This window comes from Alternaria infectoria (genome assembly GCF_024043175.1).
Source record: "Alternaria infectoria strain BMP 0036 chromosome Unknown scaffold_7, whole genome shotgun sequence".
In the NCBI taxonomy this organism is placed as follows: domain Eukaryota; kingdom Fungi; phylum Ascomycota; class Dothideomycetes; order Pleosporales; family Pleosporaceae; genus Alternaria; species Alternaria infectoria.
In genome coordinates, this window is record NW_026250696.1 from 1,477,969 (window position 1) to 1,503,340 (window position 25,372).

At 55.7% G+C, this 25,372-nt stretch overlaps 7 protein-coding genes across 7 annotated transcripts; 4 read left to right on the forward strand and 3 right to left on the reverse strand.

The window, feature by feature from the left end:
* Positions 1 to 72: 72 nt before the first annotated feature.
* On the forward strand, positions 73 to 1,273 carry J4E92_005356 (uncharacterized protein; the record flags this gene model as incomplete). Its single annotated transcript, XM_051496738.1, has 2 exons — positions 73 to 257; positions 310 to 1,273. The coding sequence occupies 2 exons, from the start codon at positions 73 to 75 to the stop codon at positions 1,271 to 1,273; spliced, it is 1,149 nt and encodes a 382-aa protein (XP_051353458.1).
* Positions 1,274 to 1,728: 455 nt separating this feature from the next.
* J4E92_005357 (uncharacterized protein) lies at positions 1,729 to 3,029 on the forward strand (the record flags this gene model as incomplete). The annotated part of the gene is made up of 3 exons (XM_051496739.1): positions 1,729 to 2,135; positions 2,259 to 2,390; positions 2,456 to 3,029. The coding sequence occupies 3 exons, from the start codon at positions 1,729 to 1,731 to the stop codon at positions 3,027 to 3,029; spliced, it is 1,113 nt and encodes a 370-aa protein (XP_051353459.1).
* A 382-nt stretch (positions 3,030 to 3,411) lies between these two features.
* J4E92_005358 (uncharacterized protein) lies at positions 3,412 to 4,746 on the reverse strand (the record flags this gene model as incomplete). The annotated part of the gene is made up of 5 exons (XM_051496740.1): positions 3,412 to 3,773; positions 3,914 to 3,991; positions 4,047 to 4,350; positions 4,673 to 4,689; positions 4,740 to 4,746. The coding sequence occupies 5 exons, from the start codon at positions 4,744 to 4,746 to the stop codon at positions 3,412 to 3,414; spliced, it is 768 nt and encodes a 255-aa protein (XP_051353460.1).
* Positions 4,747 to 5,029: 283 nt separating this feature from the next.
* Positions 5,030 to 10,485, forward strand: J4E92_005359 (uncharacterized protein; the record flags this gene model as incomplete). Its single annotated transcript, XM_051496741.1, has 4 exons — positions 5,030 to 5,050; positions 5,765 to 7,558; positions 7,608 to 7,906; positions 7,953 to 10,485. 4 exons carry the CDS (start codon positions 5,030 to 5,032, stop codon positions 10,483 to 10,485), a joined length of 4,647 nt encoding a protein of 1,548 aa, XP_051353461.1.
* An 825-nt stretch (positions 10,486 to 11,310) lies between these two features.
* J4E92_005360 (uncharacterized protein) lies at positions 11,311 to 15,190 on the reverse strand (the record flags this gene model as incomplete). The annotated part of the gene is made up of 6 exons (XM_051496742.1): positions 11,311 to 11,807; positions 11,857 to 12,856; positions 12,904 to 13,605; positions 14,804 to 14,857; positions 14,909 to 14,969; positions 15,030 to 15,190. The coding sequence occupies 6 exons, from the start codon at positions 15,188 to 15,190 to the stop codon at positions 11,311 to 11,313; spliced, it is 2,475 nt and encodes an 824-aa protein (XP_051353462.1).
* Positions 15,191 to 15,939: 749 nt separating this feature from the next.
* On the forward strand, positions 15,940 to 19,372 carry TIF32 (eukaryotic translation initiation factor 3 subunit A; the record flags this gene model as incomplete). Its single annotated transcript, XM_051496743.1, has 4 exons — positions 15,940 to 15,977; positions 16,033 to 16,261; positions 16,313 to 18,684; positions 18,733 to 19,372. The coding sequence occupies 4 exons, from the start codon at positions 15,940 to 15,942 to the stop codon at positions 19,370 to 19,372; spliced, it is 3,279 nt and encodes a 1,092-aa protein (XP_051353463.1).
* A 1,615-nt stretch (positions 19,373 to 20,987) lies between these two features.
* On the reverse strand, positions 20,988 to 24,954 carry J4E92_005362 (uncharacterized protein; the record flags this gene model as incomplete). The annotated part of the gene is made up of 4 exons (XM_051496744.1): positions 20,988 to 23,551; positions 23,598 to 23,816; positions 23,863 to 23,934; positions 23,979 to 24,954. 4 exons carry the CDS (start codon positions 24,952 to 24,954, stop codon positions 20,988 to 20,990), a joined length of 3,831 nt encoding a protein of 1,276 aa, XP_051353464.1.
* Positions 24,955 to 25,372: the final 418 nt, after the last annotated feature.

The window sequence follows — 25,372 nt, forward strand, 5'->3', positions numbered from 1 at the left end:
CCGACCCTTGACTTTGCGTGCGCCTTCCTCAACCCACGCCGCCACCAATCGCCACGCGCCTCCCCTGCCTCGATGCCACTGCAAGAAGCACCCAGACCTCGAGGCCTCCGAGACGCCACAACCCAGCCGCTGCAACCACTGCCCCCTTCGTCGCGAGAGCTGGGAGAAGTCACCCCTCCAAAACAGCCAGATGGGACACCGGTAGCTAAACAAGATGTCAAGTCTGGAAAGTCGTGGGCGCATTTTGTCGCCGGAGGGTAAGACTACAGTTCACACTGGACCACGCCTTGAGGACTAACATTGTCACAGCCTGGGTGGCATGGCCTCAGCAACCTTGACAGCCCCGCTCGATGTCCTCAAGACTCGGCTGCAATCCACCTTCTACCAGCAGCATCTTGCCGCAATGCGCACCGCCCGCGGCCTGCCCCCCATCGAGACCATGTCCTTCGGCCGCAGCTCGCTACTGCACATACGGGAAACTGGAGAGATATTATGGCAGGTCCCAAAGGCAGAGGGGTGGCGAGCTCTCTTCAAAGGACTGGGACCAAATCTCATCGGAGTAGTCCCCGCACGCGCAATCAACTTCTTTGCATACGGAAACGGCAAGCGTCTGATCAGCACACATTTCAACAATGGTCAAGAGGCAGCATGGGTACATCTGTGTAGTGCAGCAGCGGCTGGTATCGTGACTGGGACCGCTACGAATCCCATCTGGCTGGTCAAGACACGACTGCAACTGGACAAAAACACACACTCGGATGGCCGCGGGCGGCAATACAAGAACGCATTCGACTGCACCATGCAGACCATACGGAAGGAGGGTGTCCGTGGCTTATATCGCGGATTGACTGCAAGCTACTTGGGCGTTACCGAGAGCACATTACAGTGGATGCTTTACGAGCAAATGAAGCTGTCATTAGCACGGAGAGAAGAGCGCGTCATTGCTAGTGGCAGACCGCCAACCGTGTGGGACCAGACTGTAGCATGGACTGGCAAGCTGACTGCCGCTGGATCTGCCAAATTTGTCGCAGCGCTCATCACATATCCCCATGAGGTTGTGCGAACGCGTCTGCGGCAAGCACCAATGGAAGATGGCCGACAGAAGTACACTGGCCTCGTTCAGTGTTTTCGACTAATATGGAAGGAAGAGGGTATGGCAGCACTCTACGGCGGTCTGGTTCCTCACATGTTCCGTGTGGTACCTAGTGCCGCCATCATGTTTGGAACATATGAAGGTGTGCTCAAGTTCCTCGGAGAGAGCAGTAACATGTGATTACCAACGCCGGTATAGAGGTGGTGTAAACATGTATAGGACTGGATGCATACAAACGGCGTTATGAAAAGTTGGGATTTTGCGACGCATACACGGCGTCTTGTATCACCACTCTGCTCCTGCCGAGCATGTACTTGTATTATGTTAGAAAGATGGAAGAATATATGACGACATGAGATTTGCGCATAAAGAACGGAATTCGGCTTCCACTCGACCAAGTGCACTTGAACAGTATTCCTGACCAGAAAACCATCTAGTACTCTCTGCATTGGTCCTTGTAATTTGTAACTTGCTTGTGAGTGTGCAAGTTCAGCAGGGCACGGTGCGACCCGACCAATCGCACATGTACCTCACTAGCGCGAACTTCGCGCCCGAACATTGATCGACTTTGACATATTAAGCATCCTCATCGCGAACGCCCAACGCTCGCCCCGAGCATAAGCCAGCCCCCCGCAATGTCCTCACAAATGCCACTCCGGAGCATACGGATACCGGCGCTGCAACGACAATGTCTCTTCCTCCGCCACCAAACCCTCCTGCACGCCGCCCAACCCACCATAACCCACCCATCCTCCCGCCGCGCCTTCTCCAGCACCCCGTCACACCCAGCAAAGCACAGACAACTCGGACAAGATAAAGCGCAAGCCATAGCTGCAGCCCGATCCCAAATTTCGCCCTCACCAAATGTCAACTTTGAGCAAGCGCAAACCAACACAGATGCCATGGCGGAGGACATTGGTCTGCTGCAAAATACTATCGTGAGGGCGCCATTCTTGGACGTGTACAATGAATCGCCCGGCCTCGGAGGGGTCCTGAGATATTACTGGGAGATTGTCAAGCAAAAGGCAACAGGTCTCTACTCGTAAGTTGGACTTTCTTCGGGTTAGGACCGGGCCTGGGACATGAGGGGAGAAGCAGAAGAAGAAGAAGGACAACACATCCGAAATTAAAGTTGAAAGCGTATAGGACTAACCTAAACCCTTAGACGATACTACTACCGCGATTGCATCCAGAAGTCCGGCTGGACAAAATATCTACCCGTCGACCTCTTCCATAACACACAATACAAAGTCCTAGCCAAGAGATACTACCAGCACATCTACAGAAGCTTCGCCTCGTACGTCTCTCCCGAAAATTCATATGACATACTTTGCAAACACACTAACACAAACCAACCAACAGAGGCAACGTAACGCCCCTCAAGCAAGTATGCCTACCACCCCTCGTAAAGAAACTTAAGCAACGAATCGCCGCCCGCGGCAAGACGACCCTGAAATGGAACCTGCACGAATTCAAATCCGCGCGCGTAATGAGCCACCGCGCGTCGCCCTTGGGCGAGCAGACACCAGACACAGCGTACAGACAAGTCGTTGTACGCCTCGTATCCGTTCAATCCGTCGAACGGTCTACGCCGACATCGCCCAAAATTTCCAAGTCTCCCATATCTGCTGCTCGGCTACCCTGGGTCCCAGATGCTGCGCGCCAACGAGCGGAAAAGGCACGTCAACAGAGGCAAAAATCCGAGGATGAAGTGGAGACGGAGAAGCCGGTCGCCAAGAGCGACGAGGCGTTTATCGATAATGGAGTTAAGAAGACTGTAGTCGAGTATCTGGTGTTGCAGAAGAGAGTCATCAAGGGTACGGAGGAGGACTGGAAGGTCTGGGGCTTCACCGAGGCGTCCACGCCGAGTGTGCTTGCGAGAGAAGAGCTGTATTGGTCGCAGATGCTGAACGTACAGGCTGGTGGTGCTGTATAGTGTTGGTAGCTCTGGGGATAGACACGTTGTAACAATATTTGTACATGTGATGGACATCATGAGGGCATGTAATTGTGCCTAGAAACTTCAGACGTAGCCATGTATGATCTGGAAACCCAGCTCTGAAGCTGCAGATATGCGCTCCACTCTGAACCGGACATCACGTGGAGCATGCTACATGAAAAAAGTCCACTGTGTAGAGGAAGGTGGTCATGTCATTTGAGCTCTTGCCAGTAGCAATAACGATAATCCAGGTACACGCATTCATTCGGCGCCCAGCATTCCACTGCCGCGCATGTGCTCGAACCAGCCTCGTACTCCGCCCCTCTCTTCATCCTGGTATAGAGGCGTATGACGCAAGCTTACAAAAAGCTGTGCCGCTTTAGCCGTGCCACGGACGAGGGCAGCTGGCATATCGAGGAGGCACAAGGTAGTAGTCATGGACGACTAGAAACCGTGGACCTGATTTCTGATTAGACTGTGACTCGATGCTAAATCGTGCCGGGCTGTGACTCACCTTGATCGTCTTCGCATCGAGACCAAGTCCCTCCTTCTTGTCGGTCAAGAAGTCCTGGACGTCTTTGCGCTGATCGCCCTGGAGTTGGACGACTTCGCCCATCTCGGCGTCGCTTACAATGGTGCCATTGCAGGCAAACTTCTTTTTGATCACCTTGAGGATCTTCTTCTGGTCAAATTTCTTGGGGAGACCTTGGACAGTCGTCAAGGTCTTGCGGCCATTGCGCTCTAATGTCGTGTTAGCCTGGTGCGGCTAAAGAATAGCGTATGGCAGATGCGGGCCGTTATGGGCAGGAGCGAGGTGTGCGAATGGGTTGGGTGCGTGGTGAGGTTTTTGCATCAGTGGGCAAGGGCGGTGAGGGACCTACGTTGGATACGAATATGAATGTAGTCCTGCTGAGTCTGCTTGACCTGGCCGGTATCTTCATCCGCTTCCGCGAACGGGTCTATGAATATCGTGTCAGTAGCTGCCTGGTATGCGCCTCGAGGGTCACGACTTACCGAAGGTCTTGAGGTTCTCGATGGACATACGACAGTCGGTGAGCGCGCGTGTAGGTGGGGGGTAGTTGGGTATGGATGCTTTGGGTAGCGGCGATTTCTTGGGTGGGCTGGGAGTGGAGTTGGGGTGGTTTTGGGGTGGTGACAAGTCGGGAGGGTGCAAGTGAGGGTTCCAAGGTTTGTAGCGTAGAGCAGGCTGAGAGAAAGAGGTGGGGAATGCGGCGGGAGAGGAAGGCGAGCCCCGCCGTGGTCTGTGCGCGCCAAAAGGGTGATGCTTGCCGTTCAGGGCTCGGTACCGGATGCGAGGCTGGAGGTGCGAATGAGACAAGACGAGGGTAGCATGGGACACATGGGGCGTGCAAGTGATATGGGTATTACGAGCGAGCTGACATGTATTGTCGCTTGCTCGGCGAGGACGTCGAATTATACAATTACACGGTACCGTTGCTACCTGAGTACCGGCTACGCACCAACCTCTCCTACGGCGGCCTACGACGGCGGCGCAGCAGCAAACGCCTCCGTGCCAGATGCTTGGCCCGGCCTGATAGGTGGTGGGGGGAGGAATATTGACGAGTAGGTCTGTGGTACAGCATCAACACGAGATCTGTCGGAGCCAGGGCCGAACTTACAACGAGGAGCGACATGGCTGTGATCTGGTTAGCTGTCTGAGCAAGCACAACGGGAATCGGCACATACCAGACATGCCAACCTGGAAGTAGGCGGGTGTAGTCGACGTCTTCTTCTGCTCGGGGGTCTCAGCAAGCCACGACTGGATAGCGAATACTACAGCAACCCTGCGTCGAGTCAATTAGGGAACGTGGCACAAGATGGGGAAGCCTACCAGCCGATCATCCTGTGCAGCACGCGTGATGTCAGTCATGGAGTTTTGCGCGCATCTGGGTGTTGCCTACTTGTTCCGCGTGAAGATCTGGGACACGATATCAGCCGTGCAACATGGGATTGGGAGAGCAGCACTTACAGCAGCCATGGGCAGTGTGCTCGAGAGCGTGCTCGACATGTCGTTGTCGTCCTTGGCCTTCTCTGGCTCGGCATAGGGCACGACTGCAGGAGGAGGTGGGTTAGACACGTGATCAATGGCGTTGGGATGGACGGGTCGAGCCGTGGAACCCCTATGAGGGCGCGGTGCGGCATCACGTACTCAGGTCGGCGCGGCGCATGTCTTTTCTGGAGGCCATCGTGGAGCTGGCGGTCAGGTGTCGGGCAGGTGTAGGCAGGTGTGTGGGCGGGTGGAGATGGGTGGTGGAGGATAGGGTGCAGCACTCGGACTGGGCGGCGTGAGCGGCGGCTGTGTGTCTTGCTGGGCCGGCATGGCGCTGGCCCCCGTCGTAGTGCGTCGTAGCGTGGATCCCTGCTCGCTCTATCGTATTACCGGGTGATCGACTCCGCTGTTCGCAATCCAAGATAACCTCAGACATCACGTCAACCGTCGCTCCCTCGACACGCCTCGCTCTGTCCATCAGCCCCATCCGAGCCGCACCGCCGTCCCTCCTTTGCTGCCCGCGTGTGAGGCTCGCACATGCCGCCGCCCCATCGACGCGGTTCCTGACCTCGCAGCCCTCGTCGCTCGCTCCCTTGGCCCACCCACTGCATGCGCCTGATACAACGATGAAGCCGCTGTGTGTGCGATGACTTCTCGACCTGGCCCGGGGATTCACGAATCTCTACAGACTCGTGGCAGCGCCCTGCCTCCTCGGTCCCAGGTGCAGCGCCGGCCCTCGAAGCCCGCCCACACCCTCCTTCAGCCGGACTGCATCGACCCGGCCCTAGAGGACGACCGTCCACCGGCACACACTGCCCTCCACGATGCCGCGAGGCCGCCCCCGCGAGGACGCCCGCCGCTCTTCTACACCACCATCCCGACCCACGGCACCGAGCTGCCCCTGCACTCCTTTCCCTACCAGCCGGCCGCCAACCTGCCCCAGCCCCCACGCCCGGGCTCCCTGCACCTGAGAGACGCTTCGCACCAGCGTCGCATACTGCCCGGCGGCACCGGAGTCAAAGACGCGCCCAAACCCGGTGGGCCCGAAGTCGTCGTTCCACCCGTCCATTTTCCCGGTGGGAAGGCTGCCGATCTGTTTCCATGGACCGGCAACAACCCCGAGGACAACCTGTCCGAGGCGCTAGTCAAGGCAGGCGTCAGCAACAAGCCCCAGATCATGAACGAGTCCAATACCGCACGCCCCTCGCTCATCAACAACCTCAAGAACAAGTCGGGCCTCAGCACCCTGTCGACCCTGTTCGTCGCCGTGCTGGAGAAGCGACAGCAGACGGGCCGCCTCCAAACCCCAAACACCTTCAAGCCCCCGCCGCGATTGACCCTGCGAGACTCGACCCGCGAGCAGTGGCTGCACGACTTGGCCAACCCAACCATTGGCCTTCGCCGCCTCAGCCGCACCATACCGCACGGCCTCACTGGCAAAGTGCTGCTCGAACAATGTCTGAACAAGCACATTCCTCTGCCGAGAGCCCTGTGGCTGGCCAAATGCGTAGGTATCAACGAGCTGCGTGCGCATAAAAGAAAGGGCCAGGCCGGTACCGTGACATGGGGCAGAGGCTGGACCAGTTCGGTCGAGCAATTCATAGACGGCGTCATCAGTACCATTGGCCAGGGTGATTGGAAACCCCGCATCACCTACGCCCTCCAGCTTGCGACCCATCTCTACAAAGAGCATCTGCTCGACGACGACCACTTTCTCGACTGGATAGTCAATGGCTTGGATACCTGTCCCTCGGAACGCCTATTTATCTGGCTGCTGGTCGTTTCCATATCACACTACTGGACCGCTGTAACCTGCTGTCGACGCCGCGGCAAACGTCTCGCCGAGTCATTGCTCACCCAGCTCGACAAAATCTATCGACTTGAGGATCTGCGACCTTATATCGCCGTTTTGCAATACCTTGAAAACACCATTGTCCGCTTGCTCGCCACACGACCTGCTTGCCTGCTGCTTCCGACTGCGTGGGCCAGATATTGTCCCCTCTTGCGGAATCTCGCTGAAAGGAAGAATCATGCACATGTCATGCAAGCGATCCGGAGGCTCGAGCTGAGGAACGCTAGGCTCCTGCGATCGCCGAAGAAAGTTCCTTCGGCCTCACAGACACCGGCTGGCCGCGTCTATCGGGTACTGGACTCGGTAGACTACAGCAAGCCAGTGCGTATTGAGGACTTGTCCTGTGACTGCATGGAGATAATCGCCGACGCTCCACGCTTGATCGGTGTTCTCCTCCAGTGGGCATGTACTTATTACCGAGCAGGAGCACACAGGATCTATCTGGCGACGCGATTACTTCGTCGATGGAACCACCTCGGCGCGGACGTATATGACGGCATAGTTTCACACCTCCGCGACATGACGTGGGTTGCTACCGGCGATTCAAATATACTCTTCAAAATCGTTGCTGAACTGGTCCGTTCAAAGACTTTCGCTACTGGGCGCTACCTTCAGTGGCTTATTGCTACGGGATCTACAGGTCACAATACAGATCTGTCTTCAGTAAGTCATGCCCCACAAGTTCCATCTGTTGGTTCTAACTATTCGATAGCCGCAGTCCTGGCCGTTGCGTTTGATCACCGAGATACCCCTCAGTGGGCTACCGGACCAAATCCGTACATTGCGGAGCACACTCCTCCGTGGAACCTTACACTCCGCCGAATTGGAACAACGAGCTCTTGGCTACGCTGAGCACATGATATCTCAGACCTTACCTACCTTGTTTGGCATCTACAGTACCACAAATAAGCTCAACGACGAAGAGCTAGACAAGCTCAGTTCGACGATCAAGCTCGAACTGGGCATTTGGTTGCGTCAACACGTCGCTCAGTATGCCGAGGTTAGCGCGCAGTAAGTATTCTCGTAAATTAACCATGACTTCGCTTACATTATACAGCATACCCACGAAGGACTCCTCAGTCGAAGAAACCGCCGCGGTCTCTCTTCTAACGCCCTGGGACTTTCACACTGTAAGATCGTACCTTGAGCGATTCGGAGACCTTGCTATCCTTGCGGACATTGTCGGCGTCGCAACTACATCCTTGGACTCCAGTGTTCTTGCTTCTGCTGCGGACACGATCAACTACCACGCCAGAACCTTTCGTGCAATAGGTGCCTTTGACCCACTGTTTGCTAGAATTGCCACAAGATATGCCGCTCTACGAACTGTCCGACTCCCGGATCGCGAATTACTGCTTAGTCTTGCCAGTCTAGCTCGTACAGCACAAGCTGATGGCCAACTCCCCCAGCTCCTCAACTATGATTTGAGCCAACTGAACCAAAGGAACTCTCTTGTAGCCTGTTCACCAGCCTCCGACAACATGGGTGAGGTCATGCAAACAGGATCGTCTTCCAATGACGAGATTGAACGCATACTTTCGAGTGGTACCAGCATGGATCAACAGATGATGGGACGAGTACTGAGGAAGATCGTCAGCAACCTAGAGGAACATCTAGCCAAGGGCTCTTTCCACTTGAACAATCACCATGCATGGTTCCATCGGCTGCGCTGCTTCGATGAGCCGACCTTCGACATGGTCGTGAATGAATGGCTGCTTCTGAGCTTGATGGCTCAAAGGACTGATACCCTACGGGTAGCCTTGCCTACACTTGTTGGTTCAGGCTGTATTCCTTTGGCGTCCTTCCTTGATTCACTCAGAACTTGCATCGCAAAATTCAAGACCAATCCTTCTGAAGGTGGCCTCCAAACTGCTCTCAAAGGCATGATGATCACTCTGCCGTCTGACGCTCTAGTTCAGTCTTGTTCGCCGCAAGATGCATATCGATACCGCTTGGAGCAACGAAAGCTCTGCTTGGAAACCGAAGGGTGCTTTACGCAATGTGTTAGTGAGGTGATTGGGCTTGCTTCAACCATTACTTCTCAGAAGGCTCAGGGACAAGTCTCAGAGTTCCTACGCAGTAAGCCCATGCTGCATGTTCTGAAACATCGCATTGCCGGCGATCCAGGATGCTTGTCAAAGTTGAACAGGGATGCCTCGAGTCATTTGCTCAAGCCGTCGTTGGACAGCCTACTTGACCCCAAAGGTCACTTACGGTTGCCCGACAAGAGCCCCGAACAGCAGGTACTTGCAGTTTTTGCACTTACTAGCGAGTTGTCTTTACCAATCTGCCAAGCGACTATCGAGCAGCTGTTCTCATCTAGTGCAACCGCGCTGGGAGGCTCCGGTGAGGTACTTTCTGCTTCCCTCTTGAGTGCCATCAAGACAGCAGTGGAAGAGGATCAACCTTCAGGACTAGGGCTACTTGCGAGCTTGGACGCTGCTCTCACCGACCAAATACGACAGCACGCTGAACGCGAGATCTTGAATGCCTCTAGCTTTTTGTGTATGACATCCACCGTCAAAGTAGAGGAACCAGAGAAGGTCTCGCCCGCAGTAGTACAAAAATATCTCACTGTCATCGATCTGACTTCCAACAAGCGCGCGACATCTACGGAACAGATTGCGCTTCTCCAAGCCTTGGTCGAGAGGTTCAAAGGCATAAGTCAAGCTCTTGAAGACAACAGACTCTCTGTTCTAGAGATTTATGTTTGGTTGAACGCCCTACTTCGTCTGGTAGTATCTCATGCACCGGACATGTTGGCCGAGGCTACACATCCACATCAGACCGCTTTGATGAGTGCCATGGCTGCCTTGCTCATGCATCCGTCTTTGGAACTATATCCTACGATTACCGAACATGTCTTTGATGTCACTGTGTTCTTGGCCGATTACATAACGGATGACGTTCGGTTCCACGTTACTCGGTTGGAAGGAGCAAGGCTTGCAAGCGATGCGCGTTGTGTCTTCATCCTGGGAGTAACGGCTCCCGTCGACGGCTGGCTTGTTCTGGCCAAGCCCGTCAACACCCCTCTGGTCCAGGCATCGTCGCAACCACCGACACCAACGCCCCTTCAGAATCAGCCATCACCGTACCAGAGCCCGCAGGTACCTGCGAGTGGCTCTGCAACACCGCAACAACGCTATTTCCAACAGCAACAACAAAGACAACAGCAAATGCAAGCGGCTCAACAGGCTCAACAGATACGTGCGCAGCAGCAGTACCACCAGCACCCGCAGAACAAGATGCTGCCCGCACAACTCCAAAGAACCCCGTCAGGCCAGGCCTCACCCTCTCCACTGCAGCAAATGTCGCAAATGCAACAGATGCAGCAAATGCAACAGCGCGCCATGCAACCATCGCCCGTCTACTCGCAGCGTCCTACTCCTGCAGCGGGTCAAGGCCAATCTAGTAGCCAGAGCCAGATGATTGCGCAGGCGCCGGGCAAGCTTCAAATGAGGCAAGACCGGGAGATACGGCACTATCCTTTTGTACAGCCTAGGTGGGAAATTCTAGCCGAATCTTCTGGTAACCCGAATGGAAATGAGACTGCAATCAACTTAAGTCTCTTTGGTGCGCGGAAGGTGTAAGTACACAAGTATCATGCCACTTTTATTCTATGTTCAAGTTCTCTCGTGGGATAGAACACCTTCGTTTCGTTCATGTCGTTTTCTCACGTTCGCTTTTTGTCTCTTATGTTGTTGGACTTCACACTACCTTCACCTTTCAGTTCTAGAGCATGAAGCGAGGCGTTTTCCCGGGTTACTGCTATGATCTGCTCATGACATTGCATTACACCGGAGTTTTTTGCGGGACGGTTTTCATCTGCATATAGCGTTAAGGGACTATATAGGGTATTTTTTTTTGGCCATTCGCATTGCTGTGGCAGCCATACAGTAGGGCGTTGAGGTTGGAAAGACTTGAAGCATTGATGTTTTTTGTTTTTCTAAGATGCACCACACATATTGATTGGGTTCAAATATTTGATACATCTGGTTGTACCAGTACATGATGCTTTCACATGAATTGGTATGCTAACAATCCTGTCTGCTTCCAGACAAACATTTGCATGCCATTGTAACACACACAAGGTATGGATCTTGGGTATTAACATGTGAACAAGTCACAAACGTCGTCTTGTCCAGACTAGACGTTTTCCCTTGAGTTCAACGCGAATCCGATAACCACCAAATTAATGTAGCATGTACGGTAAGGTGGAACATGGGCCCCGTCTCGAGTGTTGCTGAACACGGTCACGACAGTATGGAAACGTCGAACTGACGTTGCCATGTGGCGACTACGTCGTTTCTGATGCAGTGCAGAAAGCAGGATGCGTACGTAGCGTGCAGATGTTACCAAATGCTCAGCCGAGCAATATCAGGTAGATGGATAACTCGTATCATCACCGTGCCTCGTCAAGTCTCGTTCTCAGTGTTGGGGCTGGAAGAGGGCTCAGCCTTGAGCTGGGCTGCTGCCCCGGGAGTCAAAACCTCTGATCCTTTCCCCTTCAGCGCAGCGAGCTCTTTTTTCAGTGCATCCATCTCTTGGTCCTTTCGGCTGATCAAGTCGTCCCGCTCTGATACCTCCTGTTTCAGCTGCTTGATGTATTCGATGGCGCTTTCAACTTTTGCCGCTTTGGAGTTGTTGGAGTTTTGGGCGTTTGTATCGGGGCTTTTGGCGTCTGGAATAGCACCAAGCTGCGGTGAAGGGAGAAGAGCCTGCATTTCTTGGAGGGCCATATTTATGCGATTTCGGCGGCCTTGCTCGGCGATCTTGTGAGATGTGCGTTTTGAAGTGAGGTTAGTGGAAAGTGATGTGGGGTAGACGACTCCGGGGACGGTGGTGCCATCAAGTATGTTCTGGTAGTTTGACTTGGATGCTAGGAGAAGGGCGTGGGTGTTGTCAGTTACCCCTGTTGCAAATTAGATTAGACAGCAAATCAGATACTGAGGGGTACTTACCACTTCCGCCGTCGGGTAGTAAAGGCTTTATGCTTGGTGAGATCTTGGGCCTCAATGCAGGGCTGACAAGACTCGAGCTAACGCTGTTCCTCTTCTTGGGGTTGCGCGCCAGTTTTGGGTCCTTCTTGCCATTAGTTATAGAGAAGGCTGGACTCGTTGGGGTAGACATGGCGTCCAGCATCGGACTAGGTCTGGCCGACATGGAGGCGCCTGGCGTGCTCAGAGGATTCAACTTGGGTGTCTTCCGCGCAGACATACGAGAGGCGTCACCATCACCATTCCGGATAGCTGTATCGATTCTTGATAGCCCTGGTCTGTCTAGTGATGCCTCTGGTAGGGTGAGATCCTCCAGCATTGGTGGTGCTTCTTGGGAGCCACTGACATCGGGCGAAGGTTGTATCCGCATGAGAGATGCAGGAGTGGCCGGAGTGCCGTTCTGGCTGCTGCGCTGGGCCATCATGGCAGGGGAAGCTGTTGAAGAAGTAGGCTTCGGCGGCGGTCGCATCTCCGACAGCATAGGCTCAGGAGATATAGAATCGGTTTCTGAGCTTTCACGAGTCCTTGGCACATCCAGACCGTTGGCAGACGGGCGTGTCAGTCGCGCATCCTGCATGAGTTCGGTCACCTCCTTGGGTGGAATGAGAGAGGACACAGTTGCTTTCCGCCTGTTAGGTTTAACGATAGGGGACTGTCGTACACGGCCGTTGCCGTTTGTGCGCGGCGCATTCCTTTTGTTGGTACTCCGTAGACTCCTGCGTCCTTGTTCCTGTGGCACCAGGGCAGGTTCCCCTAGCATGTCCATATCCACATCGATGGGCGAGTGGCCTGTCGAGCTCCCGGATGTTGTGTGCTGCGACTGGTGGTGCACATGCTGTTGGCTCTGGGCATTCAAGGCAGGGGATGTAAGAGGGCTGAAGTAGGCTCCGGGCATTGTGAAGTCGGGAATCTGGAAGCGCGCATCGTGGGGCGTCACGGCAGGCGAAACTAGTGGGGTGAAAGTCTATACGGGTCAGTGGGATTCTGTGGTAGTGTCCGAGTCCAACATACCGCATCGTCCTTGCGCATATGGTATCTCTGGTCGAACAGCGACTGGTGGTGATCTGATTGTTGGAGATAGCGATGGGGGTCGCCATGCATTTCTATGCTATTTGGCGTGGGCGGAACACCCTGGTGTGGGCGGTAAATCTGGTCCTGGGCCTGGGTGAAAGACGGGGTGCCAGCCTGGCTGTACTGGGCCATGCCATAGTCGAAGAAAGTGTTGGCTGACTGGGACAAGCCATGGCCAGGCAGATTCTGGGCGTGCTGTCTGGCGTTGGGGCCATGATGGTGGTCCTGGGGAAGTTGCGGGGGAAACTGGCCCTGGAGATGGTGGACATTGAGCGACTCGGTCAGATCGGCGAGTTGGTTCCCATTAGAGGCGGGTCCTTCGTGATTGTACCCATCGATGCTGAAGTGCAGGTCAAGATTGTCGAAGTCGATGAATTCAGCGCCGGCAAAGTCTTCAGCGGGCGGGTCCATTTGGAAGTGCTCGGCAGCACTCCACGACTGCGCAGTCGAGCTGTTCATGTCGTCGGCGCGGGACCCTGGGCGGAGGGGAGAGAGAAAATTGGCGTTGCGAAGATGGGCGGGTGGGGCTGCGCGGGATTGGGACCGGGTTGCTGCGTCTGCTTCGCATGTGCGTCGGCTCAAGTTCGCGTCTGGCGAGGGTGCAGCGGGCTGCGACTCGGGCGTCGCTCTCTCCAGCGGATACTGAAGAGAGTGTCGTCGGGGTCAGGACGAGGCACTGCACGAGAAGAGGCCGGGTGGTAGGCCCCCACGGTGATTTGATAAGACTGGGCTGGGGGGGCAGTTCGCCCGCGCACGTCGAATGCAGCGCGGGCTTTAGCCCACTGCGGCTTGCAAAACCTGGCCTCGCGTCCTCAGCCTATTATCAGGTGCCGTGCCAGCACCCAGCAACTAGCCCACATGACATTCAGCCTTGGCCCGGTCGTCGAGTTGGGTGCATGGTGTTGACCAGCGGCTCACAGATGACTTGACTCGCGCGCGTGGGATGCACACCACACACATACATAGACAAGAGAACAGCTACTGCGCAATGCCCTCGTCATTCACTTGATTCGACTGCTGGGCCGCGCTTCAGGGTCTGCGAAGCTGCAGCGATGGATTGCATACAAGACTAGTCGGCCAATAGTGCCGGTCCCGCACTCCACCGGGGGAGGCGTAGGCGAGGACAGCTGCCCTTTGCATTCGTTCCTTGTTGACTTGCGTCCCATGCCAGTGCATGGTACATTGGACATGGCTGCGCCAGCCAGCTGGTCGAGCGAACGGCAGACTCGGGCTGCCTCGTCCTGCAGCTGCACGTGAAGGCGTCTGGTTGGGCGAAGCCATGTTTGTTATACGGCAGGCTGATTGGGCTGTAGCGCGACTGACTACGGTTGTTTGCCGGTGGAGCGCGCCATGTCGATGCGCCTTGTTAATCTCGTTTGCCCTAGCATGTAGCCACCTACCCCTTCCAGCAAGTTCCCGCCTGTCCAGATGGCCTCGTTTCTACGGCGACATGTCGAGGCTGGCTATGACAAGCACTGGTCACATGTGGGAATGTCAAAGACGACGACAGTGAATTATGAGAGTGCTTTTGTCTCGTGATTGTAGAACCTAAAAAGCCGCCGTGACCGACCAAAAGAAAATGCAGAAATCCCCGCTGCGCTGCAAACATCAACTGCAGCGAGCTCCGCATCCGAGTAATTTACACATTGCTGAAAAGTACATGGCCCGTCTGGTGGCCTCGCTCCCAGGACGACTGCGCGAGACTGGGCCACTCCGGGTCCTTGGGTATTAATCAACTTCCTCCTAAAGGGTAAAAGAAAACAGGCTCTGCCGTAAAAGGGCCCCGCAGAACGCCGGTAAAGGACATGACCACCTGCATCTTCTTCGTCGTTTACATTACGATGCAGCAGCCGTTGCTCTGTTGTGGCGCGTAGGGGTCGTCGCGCTTGTCAATCTGGGCGTGCGTTAGTCGAGTGAGCCGAACAGCTTGGGCGCGAGTACTGACCGTTCCCCATCGTGACGGTACCATCCAATCTTTGGGTTCTTTATCCGTGAATGCAATGAGACTGCGGGTGCCTGTTAGCCGTCTTGTTCGTCGGGGCACGGCGACTTGGTCCTAAACGTACTCTAACGCGGCTTCCGATACGGGTATCCTGCGGCGCTCGAGGTCCTCGCGCAGGCGCTGGTTGAGTTCGGTCAGACGTCGCAGCTTGAGCTCGGCCATGCTCTGCTTCTTGCTCTTGCCGTCGCCGCCCGTCCGTATCTCGTAGGGTGCTTGAGCCATCATGACGGGCATGGGGCGCGTGTGAGTATTATGGGGGTGCGAGGGGCGTTGGGGTTGATGGTATTATGGGGGGTGCGTCGTGGTGCGACGTGACTTGGGCGTGTCGGGCGTGCGGCGCGGACAGGGTGAGCTGGTGAAGGGAGAGTAAGGAGCGAAGGACGGCCAGCCGGGTGAGCCTGCCGCCGAGTATCAGCGCGAGAGCAAGGCTGCTGCGAGGGCGTTGACGACGAGTTGCTGAGATGGGCGACAGGTGAAGCACGGGAACCAGGAGAGGTGGTTGGAAGATGAGGGCCCTCCCCTTGATGGGTCTGTTCGTCGGGCCCCAACGCTTGCGGTATAGCGCCATATTGGGTTTAACGAGCGCTTTGTCCTCGCCCGCCGCCACAGCCAATCTCTCGCCATCGTGTCGTCGACCCAAGAGGAATCCCGTGACTCGAGGTGCGCGTTGCATGCGACAGAGTGACTGCCTGCGACCGCACCGTAGCCGTCATTCACTCAGACGCCCCAGCGCGCCTCCGACGTCTGGCAGCCGCGTGCATCTGCGGGGAGTCGGGCGCGAACCTGCCGGCGCCTGGGAATACCTCGCCCGCTCGCTTACTAAGGCCTACCACAACCATTTTGCAGACCTGACTCCGTCGCCGTGTGAGACCCGCCCACCCATATCTCAACCCCAAGCCCTCCGCTGCGTCGCCTGCCTGCTACAAAGCCCATCCGACTCGTGCAGTTGGATCCGCGACCTCAACTTGCCCAGCATGGCGCCTCCACCGCACTCCAAGCCGGAGAACACACTGTGCGCCCCGCCTCGAACAAGCCCTCTAGGCCGCACCACCACTGACACGCTCCAGGAAACGTGCCCAAGAACTCATCGGAGTCGAGCAGCAGCAGGCTGCCCTCCAGCTACTCCACGAACATGTCACCTCGAAGCGCACCCGCAACAGCCCCATCGCCTCGCTCGAGCCTGTCATGATCCTCTTTGTCGAGCTCTGTGTCGACCTACGCAAGGGCAAGCTGGCCAAGGACGGTCTCTACCAGTACAAGAACACCGCCCAGAACACCAACGTTGGCACCATCGAGGTAGGACACCCGCCCAAGGCGTTGTCGTCGGCTGGCACTAACCCGCCATAGACTGTCTTCAAGCGCTTCATCGAACTCGCCGAGCAAAAGGTCACCGAGGCCCAGGCCAAGGCAGACGAGGTTCAGTCCTCGCTCGAGCCCTCTGACGACAAGAACGTCGACGATCTAGAGGCCACCGAGACGCCCGAGTCGATCCTCCTCTCCACCGTCTCTGGCGAGCAATCGCGCGACCGCACCGACCGTGCCATTGTAACACCATGGCTCAAGTTCCTGTGGGAGACCTACCGAACCGTCCTGGACATCTTCAAGAACAACGCCCGCCTCGAGCTCATGTACCAGTCGACCGCCCACCAGGCCTTCCAGTTCTGCTCCAAGTACGCCCGCAAGACCGAGTTCCGTCGTCTCTGTGAGCTGCTCCGCAACCATTTGCAGAATGCCGCCAAGTTCTCCTCTCAGATGCACGCTATCAACCTGTCTGATCCAGACACCCTACAGCGCCATCTAGACACCCGCTTCCAGCAGCTGAACGTGGCCGTTGAGCTTGAGCTGTGGCAGGAGGCCTTCCGCAGCGTCGAGGACATCCACACACTGCTCAGCTTGAGCAAGCGCCCAGCCAAGAACATCATGATGGCCAACTACTTCGAGAAGCTTACTCGCATCTTCTTGGTCAGCGAGAACTACCTCTTCCACGCTGCCGCCTACAGTCGATACTACAACCTCCTTCGCCAGTCCGCTGCAGCCGTTGCATCTGGCCAGAGCCCCAAGAAGGATAACCCTGCTGTCACGGAAGCCGACATGACCAAGGCTGCTTCTTTTGTACTCCTCTCTGCTCTCGCCATCCCTGTCATCAGCACTTCCCGCTCCCGCGGTGCTCTCGTTGACGTTGACGAGGCAAGGAAGAACAAGAATTCACGCCTCACCAACTTACTCGGCATGTCCCAGGCTCCCACCCGTGCCATTCTCTTCAAGGATGCTCTCAGCAAGGGTCTGCTCAAGCGTGCCCGCCCTGAAATTCGCGATCTTTACAATATCCTCGAGGTCGATTTCCATCCCCTCTCCATTTGCAAGAAGATCTCCCCAATCTTGTCTCAGATTGGTGCTGATGAGGGAATGGAAAAGTACGTTGGCCCGCTCCAGCAGGTCATCCTTACCCGCCTGTTCCAGCAACTGTCTCAAGTCTACGATTCTGTTGAGATCAAGTTCGTGCTTGGCCTCGCCCAGTTCCCTGAGCCGTTCCACGTCAGCGCCGGTACCATTGAGAAGTTTATCATGAACGGATGCAAGAAGGGAGACCTTGCCATCCGCACCGACCATGCTACTGGTGTGCTCACCTTCGATTCTGACGTCTTCTCCTCGGCTAAAGCTATGCACCCCGGTTCAGGTGCCGGATCAGCCGAAACTGAGTCTCGCTCTGTTCAGCGTCTGCAGAGCACCCCAGCTGAGATTGTCCGATCTCAGCTCACTCGTCTCGCTAAATCACTCTTTGTCACTTGCCAATACGTCGATCCTTCGTTCAACTCGGAACGGCAGCGCAATAAGGAGGCCGCTCTTGCACGAGCCAAGGAAGGCGCCGAGAAGGAGCATCAAGAGATACTCACCCGCCGCGACATTATCTCCCAAAAGAAGGAGGCTGCGCTCAAGGCTCAACAGGCCAAGGAGAATGAAGAGCAGACCAAGAGGCTCATTCGCCAACAACAGATCAAGGATGAGGAAGCTCGACGCCTGGCCGAAGAGCAGAAGCAACGTGCTGAACAGCGCATCAAAGCTGAACAGAAGCGCATCCAACGTGAGGAGATGGAGAAGCAAATCAAAGAGCTCAAGGCGACTACCAAGGTCGACATTGAGCTTCCTGAGGATCTTGACGATCTCGATTCCCAGAGAATACGCTTCTTGAAGCTTCAAGCTCTTGAGAGGGAGAAGAGCCAGCTCGGCGAGCAACTCCGCATTGCCGGCAAGCGTATCGATCATTTGGAGCGAGCCTACCGCAAGGAAGAGATTAAGCATCTCAAGACTGACTACGAGAAGCAGCAGGAAGAAGATCTCGCAGCATATGAGAAGGCCAAGGCTGAGGAACTGAAAGAGTCAGAAGAGAGGCACAAGGCAGACGTCGAACTCAAGCATCGTCTGTCAAGGCTGGTTTCCCCATACCAGACCTTCGTCAAGACCGTCAAGGAACAACGCAAGGCTGAGTTCGAGAAGCGACAGAAGATTGCACAGAAGGAGCTCGAGAGCAAGAAGGCCGCACGTGTCAAGGAGGTCAAGGAGCGTATCGCTAGGGAGAAGAAGGAACGCGAGGAGGCCGAACGTCGCCAGCGAGAGGAGGAAGAGCGCGAGCGGGAGGAAGCGGAGGCCAAGGCCAAAGCTGATGAGGAGAAGCGCGCGAGATTGGCGGAGATTAAGGCACAGAGGGAGGAAGAGCGAGCGTCAGTAGTACCCGTGGATCTCCACAACCATACACTAACAATTTGCAGTGCCGCTATGGAGCAAGCGCGTCTTCAAGCTCAGCGCGAGGAAGAGGCCATGGCCAAGCGGAAAGCTGGTGCCGGTGCCGCCCGTGCTGTTCCGGACCGAACGTTCTCTCGCGAGCCAGCTGCGGAGTCTTCTTCGGCTTCTGGCCCACCAAAGATCGCCCTCCCTGGCGGCAAGCCCAGCTGGCGAGAGCGTGAGGCCATGAAGGCCGCGGGACAAACTCCTCCCCCTGCCAGCTCATCTCCAGCGCCCGCACCGGCAGCTGCTTCACCAGCTCCTGAGACCGAAGCCCCCAAGAGGAGCGGGTACGTCCCACCAGCACTCCGCCAGGGAGGCGCTCCTGGGGGTGGATGGCGCGAGCGTGAGGCTAGCGGCAGCGGTCGCGCGCCTCCTGCCCGTGCCGAGCGTCCTGAGCGCACCGAGTCTCCTGTTACTGGTGGCCGATTCGAGGCTGCTCGCGGAGGAGACCGATGGGGTTCGGACAGGAAGGCATCGCCTGCCAACGCCGGTGGCTATGTCGCCCCTGGTGTCCGCAGCAGTGCACCAGCCCGTGAGGGTGACGGCGAGCGTGAGTCTAGGCCTCCTGCGCAAGCACCGGCTGGTGGGAAGTACGTCCCTCGTCATTTGAGGGACAGGCAGTAGAGTACGACATTAAAAGCAAGGCGTTCGTTTCCTCTCTACGCTTCCTACGATTGACGACATGATCAACTGCGGGTATAGGAAGGACATGATAGCGTAGGGGAGTTTGTGCTTCTTCTTAGAGCTGGGCGGTAAGGAACCTGCGCCTACGGTATGTAGTCTTCTTCATAAATGCATTTCCGATTGTTCCAGAGTTTGGGTCCGCGTCTTGTTTGCTCATGACATGTGTGTTGAGTGGTTATGCCATCAGCAAGGTATGTTCCTATTCGAGAGGCCACCCTCTAGACGTTAGCTTGGATCCTGCGTATCAACCTCAGCAACGACACTACTCATCCACATATGTCCATCTGCAATCATCTCTACACCTGGCATTGATCAATTCCATCTCAAGAACGACCCTACACACACGACAGACATGCAGCATATTCACGCCATCCACAGAACACAATATACACTTCCCCGACCTGTAAAATGTCCTCGATTGCGCAAGGATACATAACTTTATTTGATATTGATGTGTTCAATATTCGTGCTTGCTTCTACCATAGAGCGGCAGAACATTCCGTCGAGAATGTGTAACGACATGGACTGAGGAAGCTAGAAGTGAATAGAAACGGTGAACAATGTCAATGCCTGTTCCTACAGCTAGCGCCCGCCGAGATGCGAATTTGGATGTATATGTATACTGTCATCTGTATGAGGGCTGAGAGCATCATAACTCTCGCAGCGAACGCGCAGAGACAGTTGTAATGTTTGGGGTGGGGCGAAAACGTAGTACTAGACCATCACCAACCATCGTTATAGGCCGCAAAGTCAACATCGAAGCCATCTTGCCCTCTACATTATCCCTCCTCCAACCCCACACGCCACAAGACGACTCGCATGATATCAAGAATTGACTTTGTAAACTTATCATTTCGCTACCTCATCCCAGAGAGCCCCAGCCTTGTACAAGCCAAGCCAATAGGGTCAAATCCGCTCATCTTTTATCTATACATAACTCAATTCCTTTCAATGTCCATTTGGTTAACCAGTAACAAACATCGCAAATGAGCCAGCCCATGGTTCGAGTTCCGCACACTGGCGAGCCAAGAGGAGACCGAAAAGAGGGGAACAAAACAACGCTTTGGTGGCGTACCGAGATATTCCGTTTGAACCGAGAACACCGCCGCGCCGCTGATGGAACAAAGAAAACAGGTACAAAGAAAACAGAACTCCAAGGTGATGCGATAACATGCACGTGTCGCGCGTAGCAAGAGCAATAACGCCGAGCAAATGGGAAGAAGCACAGAGCGCTTTGCGCGAGCGCGTGGTTCGCGCCGCTGATTATGACACGAAAGTCAGCGACATGTTTTCGGTGAGTAAAACGACCGACGGGTGTTTTCCTGCGTTTTTTCCTTCCTTTTTGTTCCTATGGCGTCTCGCCTTTTGCATGCTCGTGGTGGCATCGTAAAGCTTGGCCTGCTCCGCCAACCCCCAATATGACTTACAAGCGGATCCTGCGTTGCTCGATGTTCAAGCACAATTTTGTGATGTATTCCAAGTATCCAAAAGCACATGGTGGGTAGCCATCGGATAGCAATATGTGTAATTCCGCATCAATGGCAAATGCAAACATCTAGCCACCCTTGCGATCCGCAGCATTGACGGGCAGTGGCTCCCCCGATGCCTTCTGGTCCGACGCCCTTGTCTTCTTGTTCTTTCCCTTCTTACGGGGTTGCTGTTGTTGCCAAGAGTTGGGACTGTTCCCCGCTGCATTCGACTTGTTCATCCTCTCGTTGCTTGAAATGCTCTTCTGCTGCTGCCCGTTGCGGTTCTCCTTGGTGTTACCATTTGGTGCACCTGTGAGCGACGCACGCCGATGTTGCTGATTGTTTGACTTCGCCTGCGACTTGTGACCGTTGTTACCATTGACAAGCTTGCTCGACTCAGGCGACCTATTGGCGGTAGGGGAAGGCGTACGCGTCTCAAATACGGGAGACAGCAGTGGTATGGTTGCAGATTTGATCTCTTGAGGGTGTGCTCGCTGCGCGTTTGAAGTTTCCAGGGGAGGCAGACCGTTAGTGTAAGTCGGGGTACCCCACTGGTGAGGAACAGTGCGAGTTGGTGAGATGTCGTCGCTACGGTCGCTTTGATGGCCATTTGTGGTCTCGTAATTCACCCAGCCTTCACTAAACGTGGGAAATGATGGCTGGCCTTCGCCAGGGAGGGTCAAGCCGTTTGTCTCCATCGGTGGGTTGCCATTCATGGAGCCATTAACAATGGGAGGCCCCATGTTTTGCACTGCTTTCTGTCTCTCCATCTCTTGGAGAACCAGTTGCTGACGTGCTTGGAGTTGCTGGATCTGATGTATGGCCTGGTCATTTGCGTAGAGCCCAAGTGAAGCTTGAGATGGCATATCCGGTGGTACAGTTTCGACCGTGTCGCTCCTGTGACGAGGCTGGCTTGGAAATGAGCCATTGACAATGACTGGACCGTTGTCGACAGGTGGACGGACGGAGTCGATACGTGATTTCCGCAGCTCAGGGGTGGCCACCTCATTCGGCTGACTCACGCCAGTAGAGTAGCTTCGCATATGTCCGAGCGGAGAAGGAGACCGTGTCACTCGACGTAACGCAGTGTTCAGGAGCGGCTGCGTGATCTCTGGCGATACGCGTCGGCGACGCTGAGCCAGTTCGCTAAATGACGGAATCAATGGGACAGAGTACTCTTGTCGCGGGCGTACTTGTGGCTCAACATAATAGCCAACATATTCCTTAGGCGAACTGGTATCGGAAGATGGAATCGACTCCGGCTGTGATAGATTTGGTTTTGTGGGAATATCCGACGTCATCTGCGGCCTCAAGAGATCCTGCGAAGATCGTGCGATAGGATAGCCAGCAAAGCTTCCAGAATCAACGAGTTGGGGTACGGGTGGATATCCCACGATGATAGGCTGTTGTCCCGCACTGCGAGGAGGCTGCGAATGCGAACGAAGGGAACTTGTTTCGCTCGCATTCGAAGCGCGATGCACTCCTCGGTGTACACCAGGTATGCTGTTGCTCAAAGATGGCGAAGAAGGATTGGTTCGAGACCCATCTTGGGAGCCAGTGGGATCCGATTGGGGAGCAGTAAAAAAGCCAGGATAATGGTATAGGAAGCCCTGAGGAAGAGCGCTTGGCGGTATCCCACGCTCAGCCAAACGAGGACTTTGTCGACCATTCACATAGGGCGACTTCTGCGGCGATCCGTTTGTGCTGTTAGACGCTCTGCCCTGCGCTTGTGCTTGGGCAACGGCGTGAGCGTGCATCTGCGCGGCTCGCACTTGATGTGCTTGCTGAGCGTGTTGCTGAGCAGCAAGCTGAGCACGTAGAGAGTTCGATTGCATTTCCAACATCTGGTACTGTTGATACAGCTGGTCATGTAGCTGGTCATGAATTCCTCGGGGAAAGTTGAAGTATTCTGGACCAGCACTCGCTGGAATAGGTGGACTATGCAGAAACGGTGGTCGGCCCTGACCGTAGTTGGAGCTGCCGGAAGATCGTCTACTGCCTCCATGCTGGCCTTTTAGGTTGAAGCCGCCTCTACCTCCTCTCGAATTCGGGCCACCTCGTCCGTTCCGGTTCGGAACGCTGGAGGTAATGATGGCTTTCTGGGATTGCGGCTTCTTGAAGATCGCGTTAGACTTCTCTTCTGGCGGATACTCAAATTGCTCGCAAGCTTTGTCAAGCTGCTGGCCATCTGCAAGGAGGTCGAAAGCGCGGCGGAGCTCCAGGTGTATGCCCCGCCATGCATAATCGTCCGCGGAATTTCCAAGGTTTCGATCGGTATTGAAAGGCTCCTCTACACAGAGGCGATTGACACCTTCCTTCTGGCCACCGCCAGGATGCCACCCCTTCTCCTCTCTCGGTATCCGTTTGCCTTGACGTACTGATATCGTTTCTTTCTCATAGTCGATTTCGTGACCATAAAGACGGAAGAAATGGAATAGCAACTGGCCCAAGCTTTCCTTATTGTCATCTCCGTAGCCTCTCAATCTGTCGACGTCGTCGGCGAAACTCGATAATGAAGGCTGGCCGGTTGTCTCGTCTAACGCTCGATCGGGAAGGTCATGCAGGGTAGGGAGGACCGGTGGATCCCGGGTCTGGAGGAAATTGAGGATCAAGCATATCCATGTATACGAGCTAATTGTGCCACCAATGCCTGAGCGATGTTAGATTAGGAGGAGACGGGTATGCGGCAGACTGACCAGCATCGTTGAGGATCCGGCGCTTTGTCCAGTGCTTGATTATCATAGCGAGCGGTCGAACACGATCGTCGAGCTGGATGTATGTCTTGATCATGCGCGTGTTCTCGATTGCGGCGACGTTGTTCACATTGATGTCGCAGGAGATTTGCAGCTCAGGGTCCCAAACTTTTACAATCCGCACTTTGGCTGCTGGTATGCATACCACACGTTCCATGCCGTCTAGGGAGATTAGTCTAAGTCAAGCTGAATCATGGTAGCAACGTACGTTTGTCCAAGGCCTCAGCCAGGGGGTGCATTTCTTCGAGCCTTTTCATGGGCGTTTGAATGCAAATGTCGACTGTCCATGTTAGTGCGGGCCTTTTGATGCGGGTTGGAACATACCATCGCTTTCGGAAGTCCACAACATGTTGCCAGAGGAGCCAAAGACGTGGACCATGATCTTGGTGCCTGGGAACTCGGTTTCGAGTATGCCCTGCATCTTCTTTATGAAGCGTTCTCGGATGTGGGTGTCTTCCTGTTTCGGCTCTAACCGGTCGTATAGCTCTCGCATGTCTCCGCTCAACTTGTCATCCTCGTGGGGATCCAGACTCTTCTTGGGCTCCTCTTGGGCTCTTTCGAGTATCTCGTCTGATTGGTAGGGCATGCGTCTCCGGCCCAGCATACCGACGTTGGTCTCGAATCTGCACTTGAATGGGCGCGCGGGTCTCAGCGTGGGCATGGTGCCGTTTGCTTCGGACGAGACGGAGCGTGGCGAATGGCTGCCCAGTCCGCCGTTTGGCGACGGGGAGCGTGAGCGCGTTGTGTATTTGCGGGCGACCTGCAGGGGCGTCGAGGGGACGGAGTTGGAGTGCTGCGAGACGATGGACGGGCGCTGGGCGCGCGTCTGGGCGCCCGCCTCTTCCCGTTTGCTCGACATATTTGGCAGACGGTTTGATGTCATCGTGGGCGCGCTGGTGGGCACGCTACGCTGTGTAGCCTTATTCCCATCTGTGGTATTGTTGTGCGCCTGGGCCGTCTTGACGGGAGGCTTCTTGGAGAGGGTGCGGCCTGAGTCCCGCTGGGGCGGCGGGCTCAGCGAGTGGGGAGACACAATTACGGCGGGGAAGGGCGTGTGCGAGGCGGATGGATGCACTTCGTCGATACGCGCGAGCTGCAGGAAGGGGTGCAGCAGCAGCTGGGGCGGCACGTGGGCGTAGTGGATGTGCGGGTGCAGTGGGTGTCGAGGGAGCGGCAGGGGGGAGTAGGCGGGGGCAGCGAGGGCGGGCGAGGAGGGTTTGGTCCGGCGAGGGTCGGAATGAATGAGCTGGGGATGTTGGAGGTAGAGATATTGTGGGTTGTTGTGGCGGCGGTCGCTCATAAACTTTAGTGGGCGCTCACTGGCTATGGCAATGGCGGTGCTCGCGGAGGGGCGGCGGCGGCTCGGGGGCTAGGGCCGTGGGCGGGAGCAGAGAGAGATGCTTCCAGAGCAGGTGAAGGCAGAGGGCTGGAGCAAAGGAGCCCGCGGTGAGGGCGTACTCGGAATTCGGCGTCGTGAGAGGGTGGTGCGTGAACCCCTGCCGTGAGAGCCTGGTCCGCACTCGTCGCTGCGAAGGTGCTAGGGATCCGGCGTCGACTGTGGTTCCGCCGGTCAGCGCTAAACAATGGCGGGATGCAGACGCAGACGGGAATCGAGGCACTGCAGACGGCGGGCGGAGCGGTGCAGAGGACGAGGTCGACAGTCTGTGAGGTTGTGTGCAGTGCAGCGGCATGCATGGGCATAGGCATAGGCATGGGCA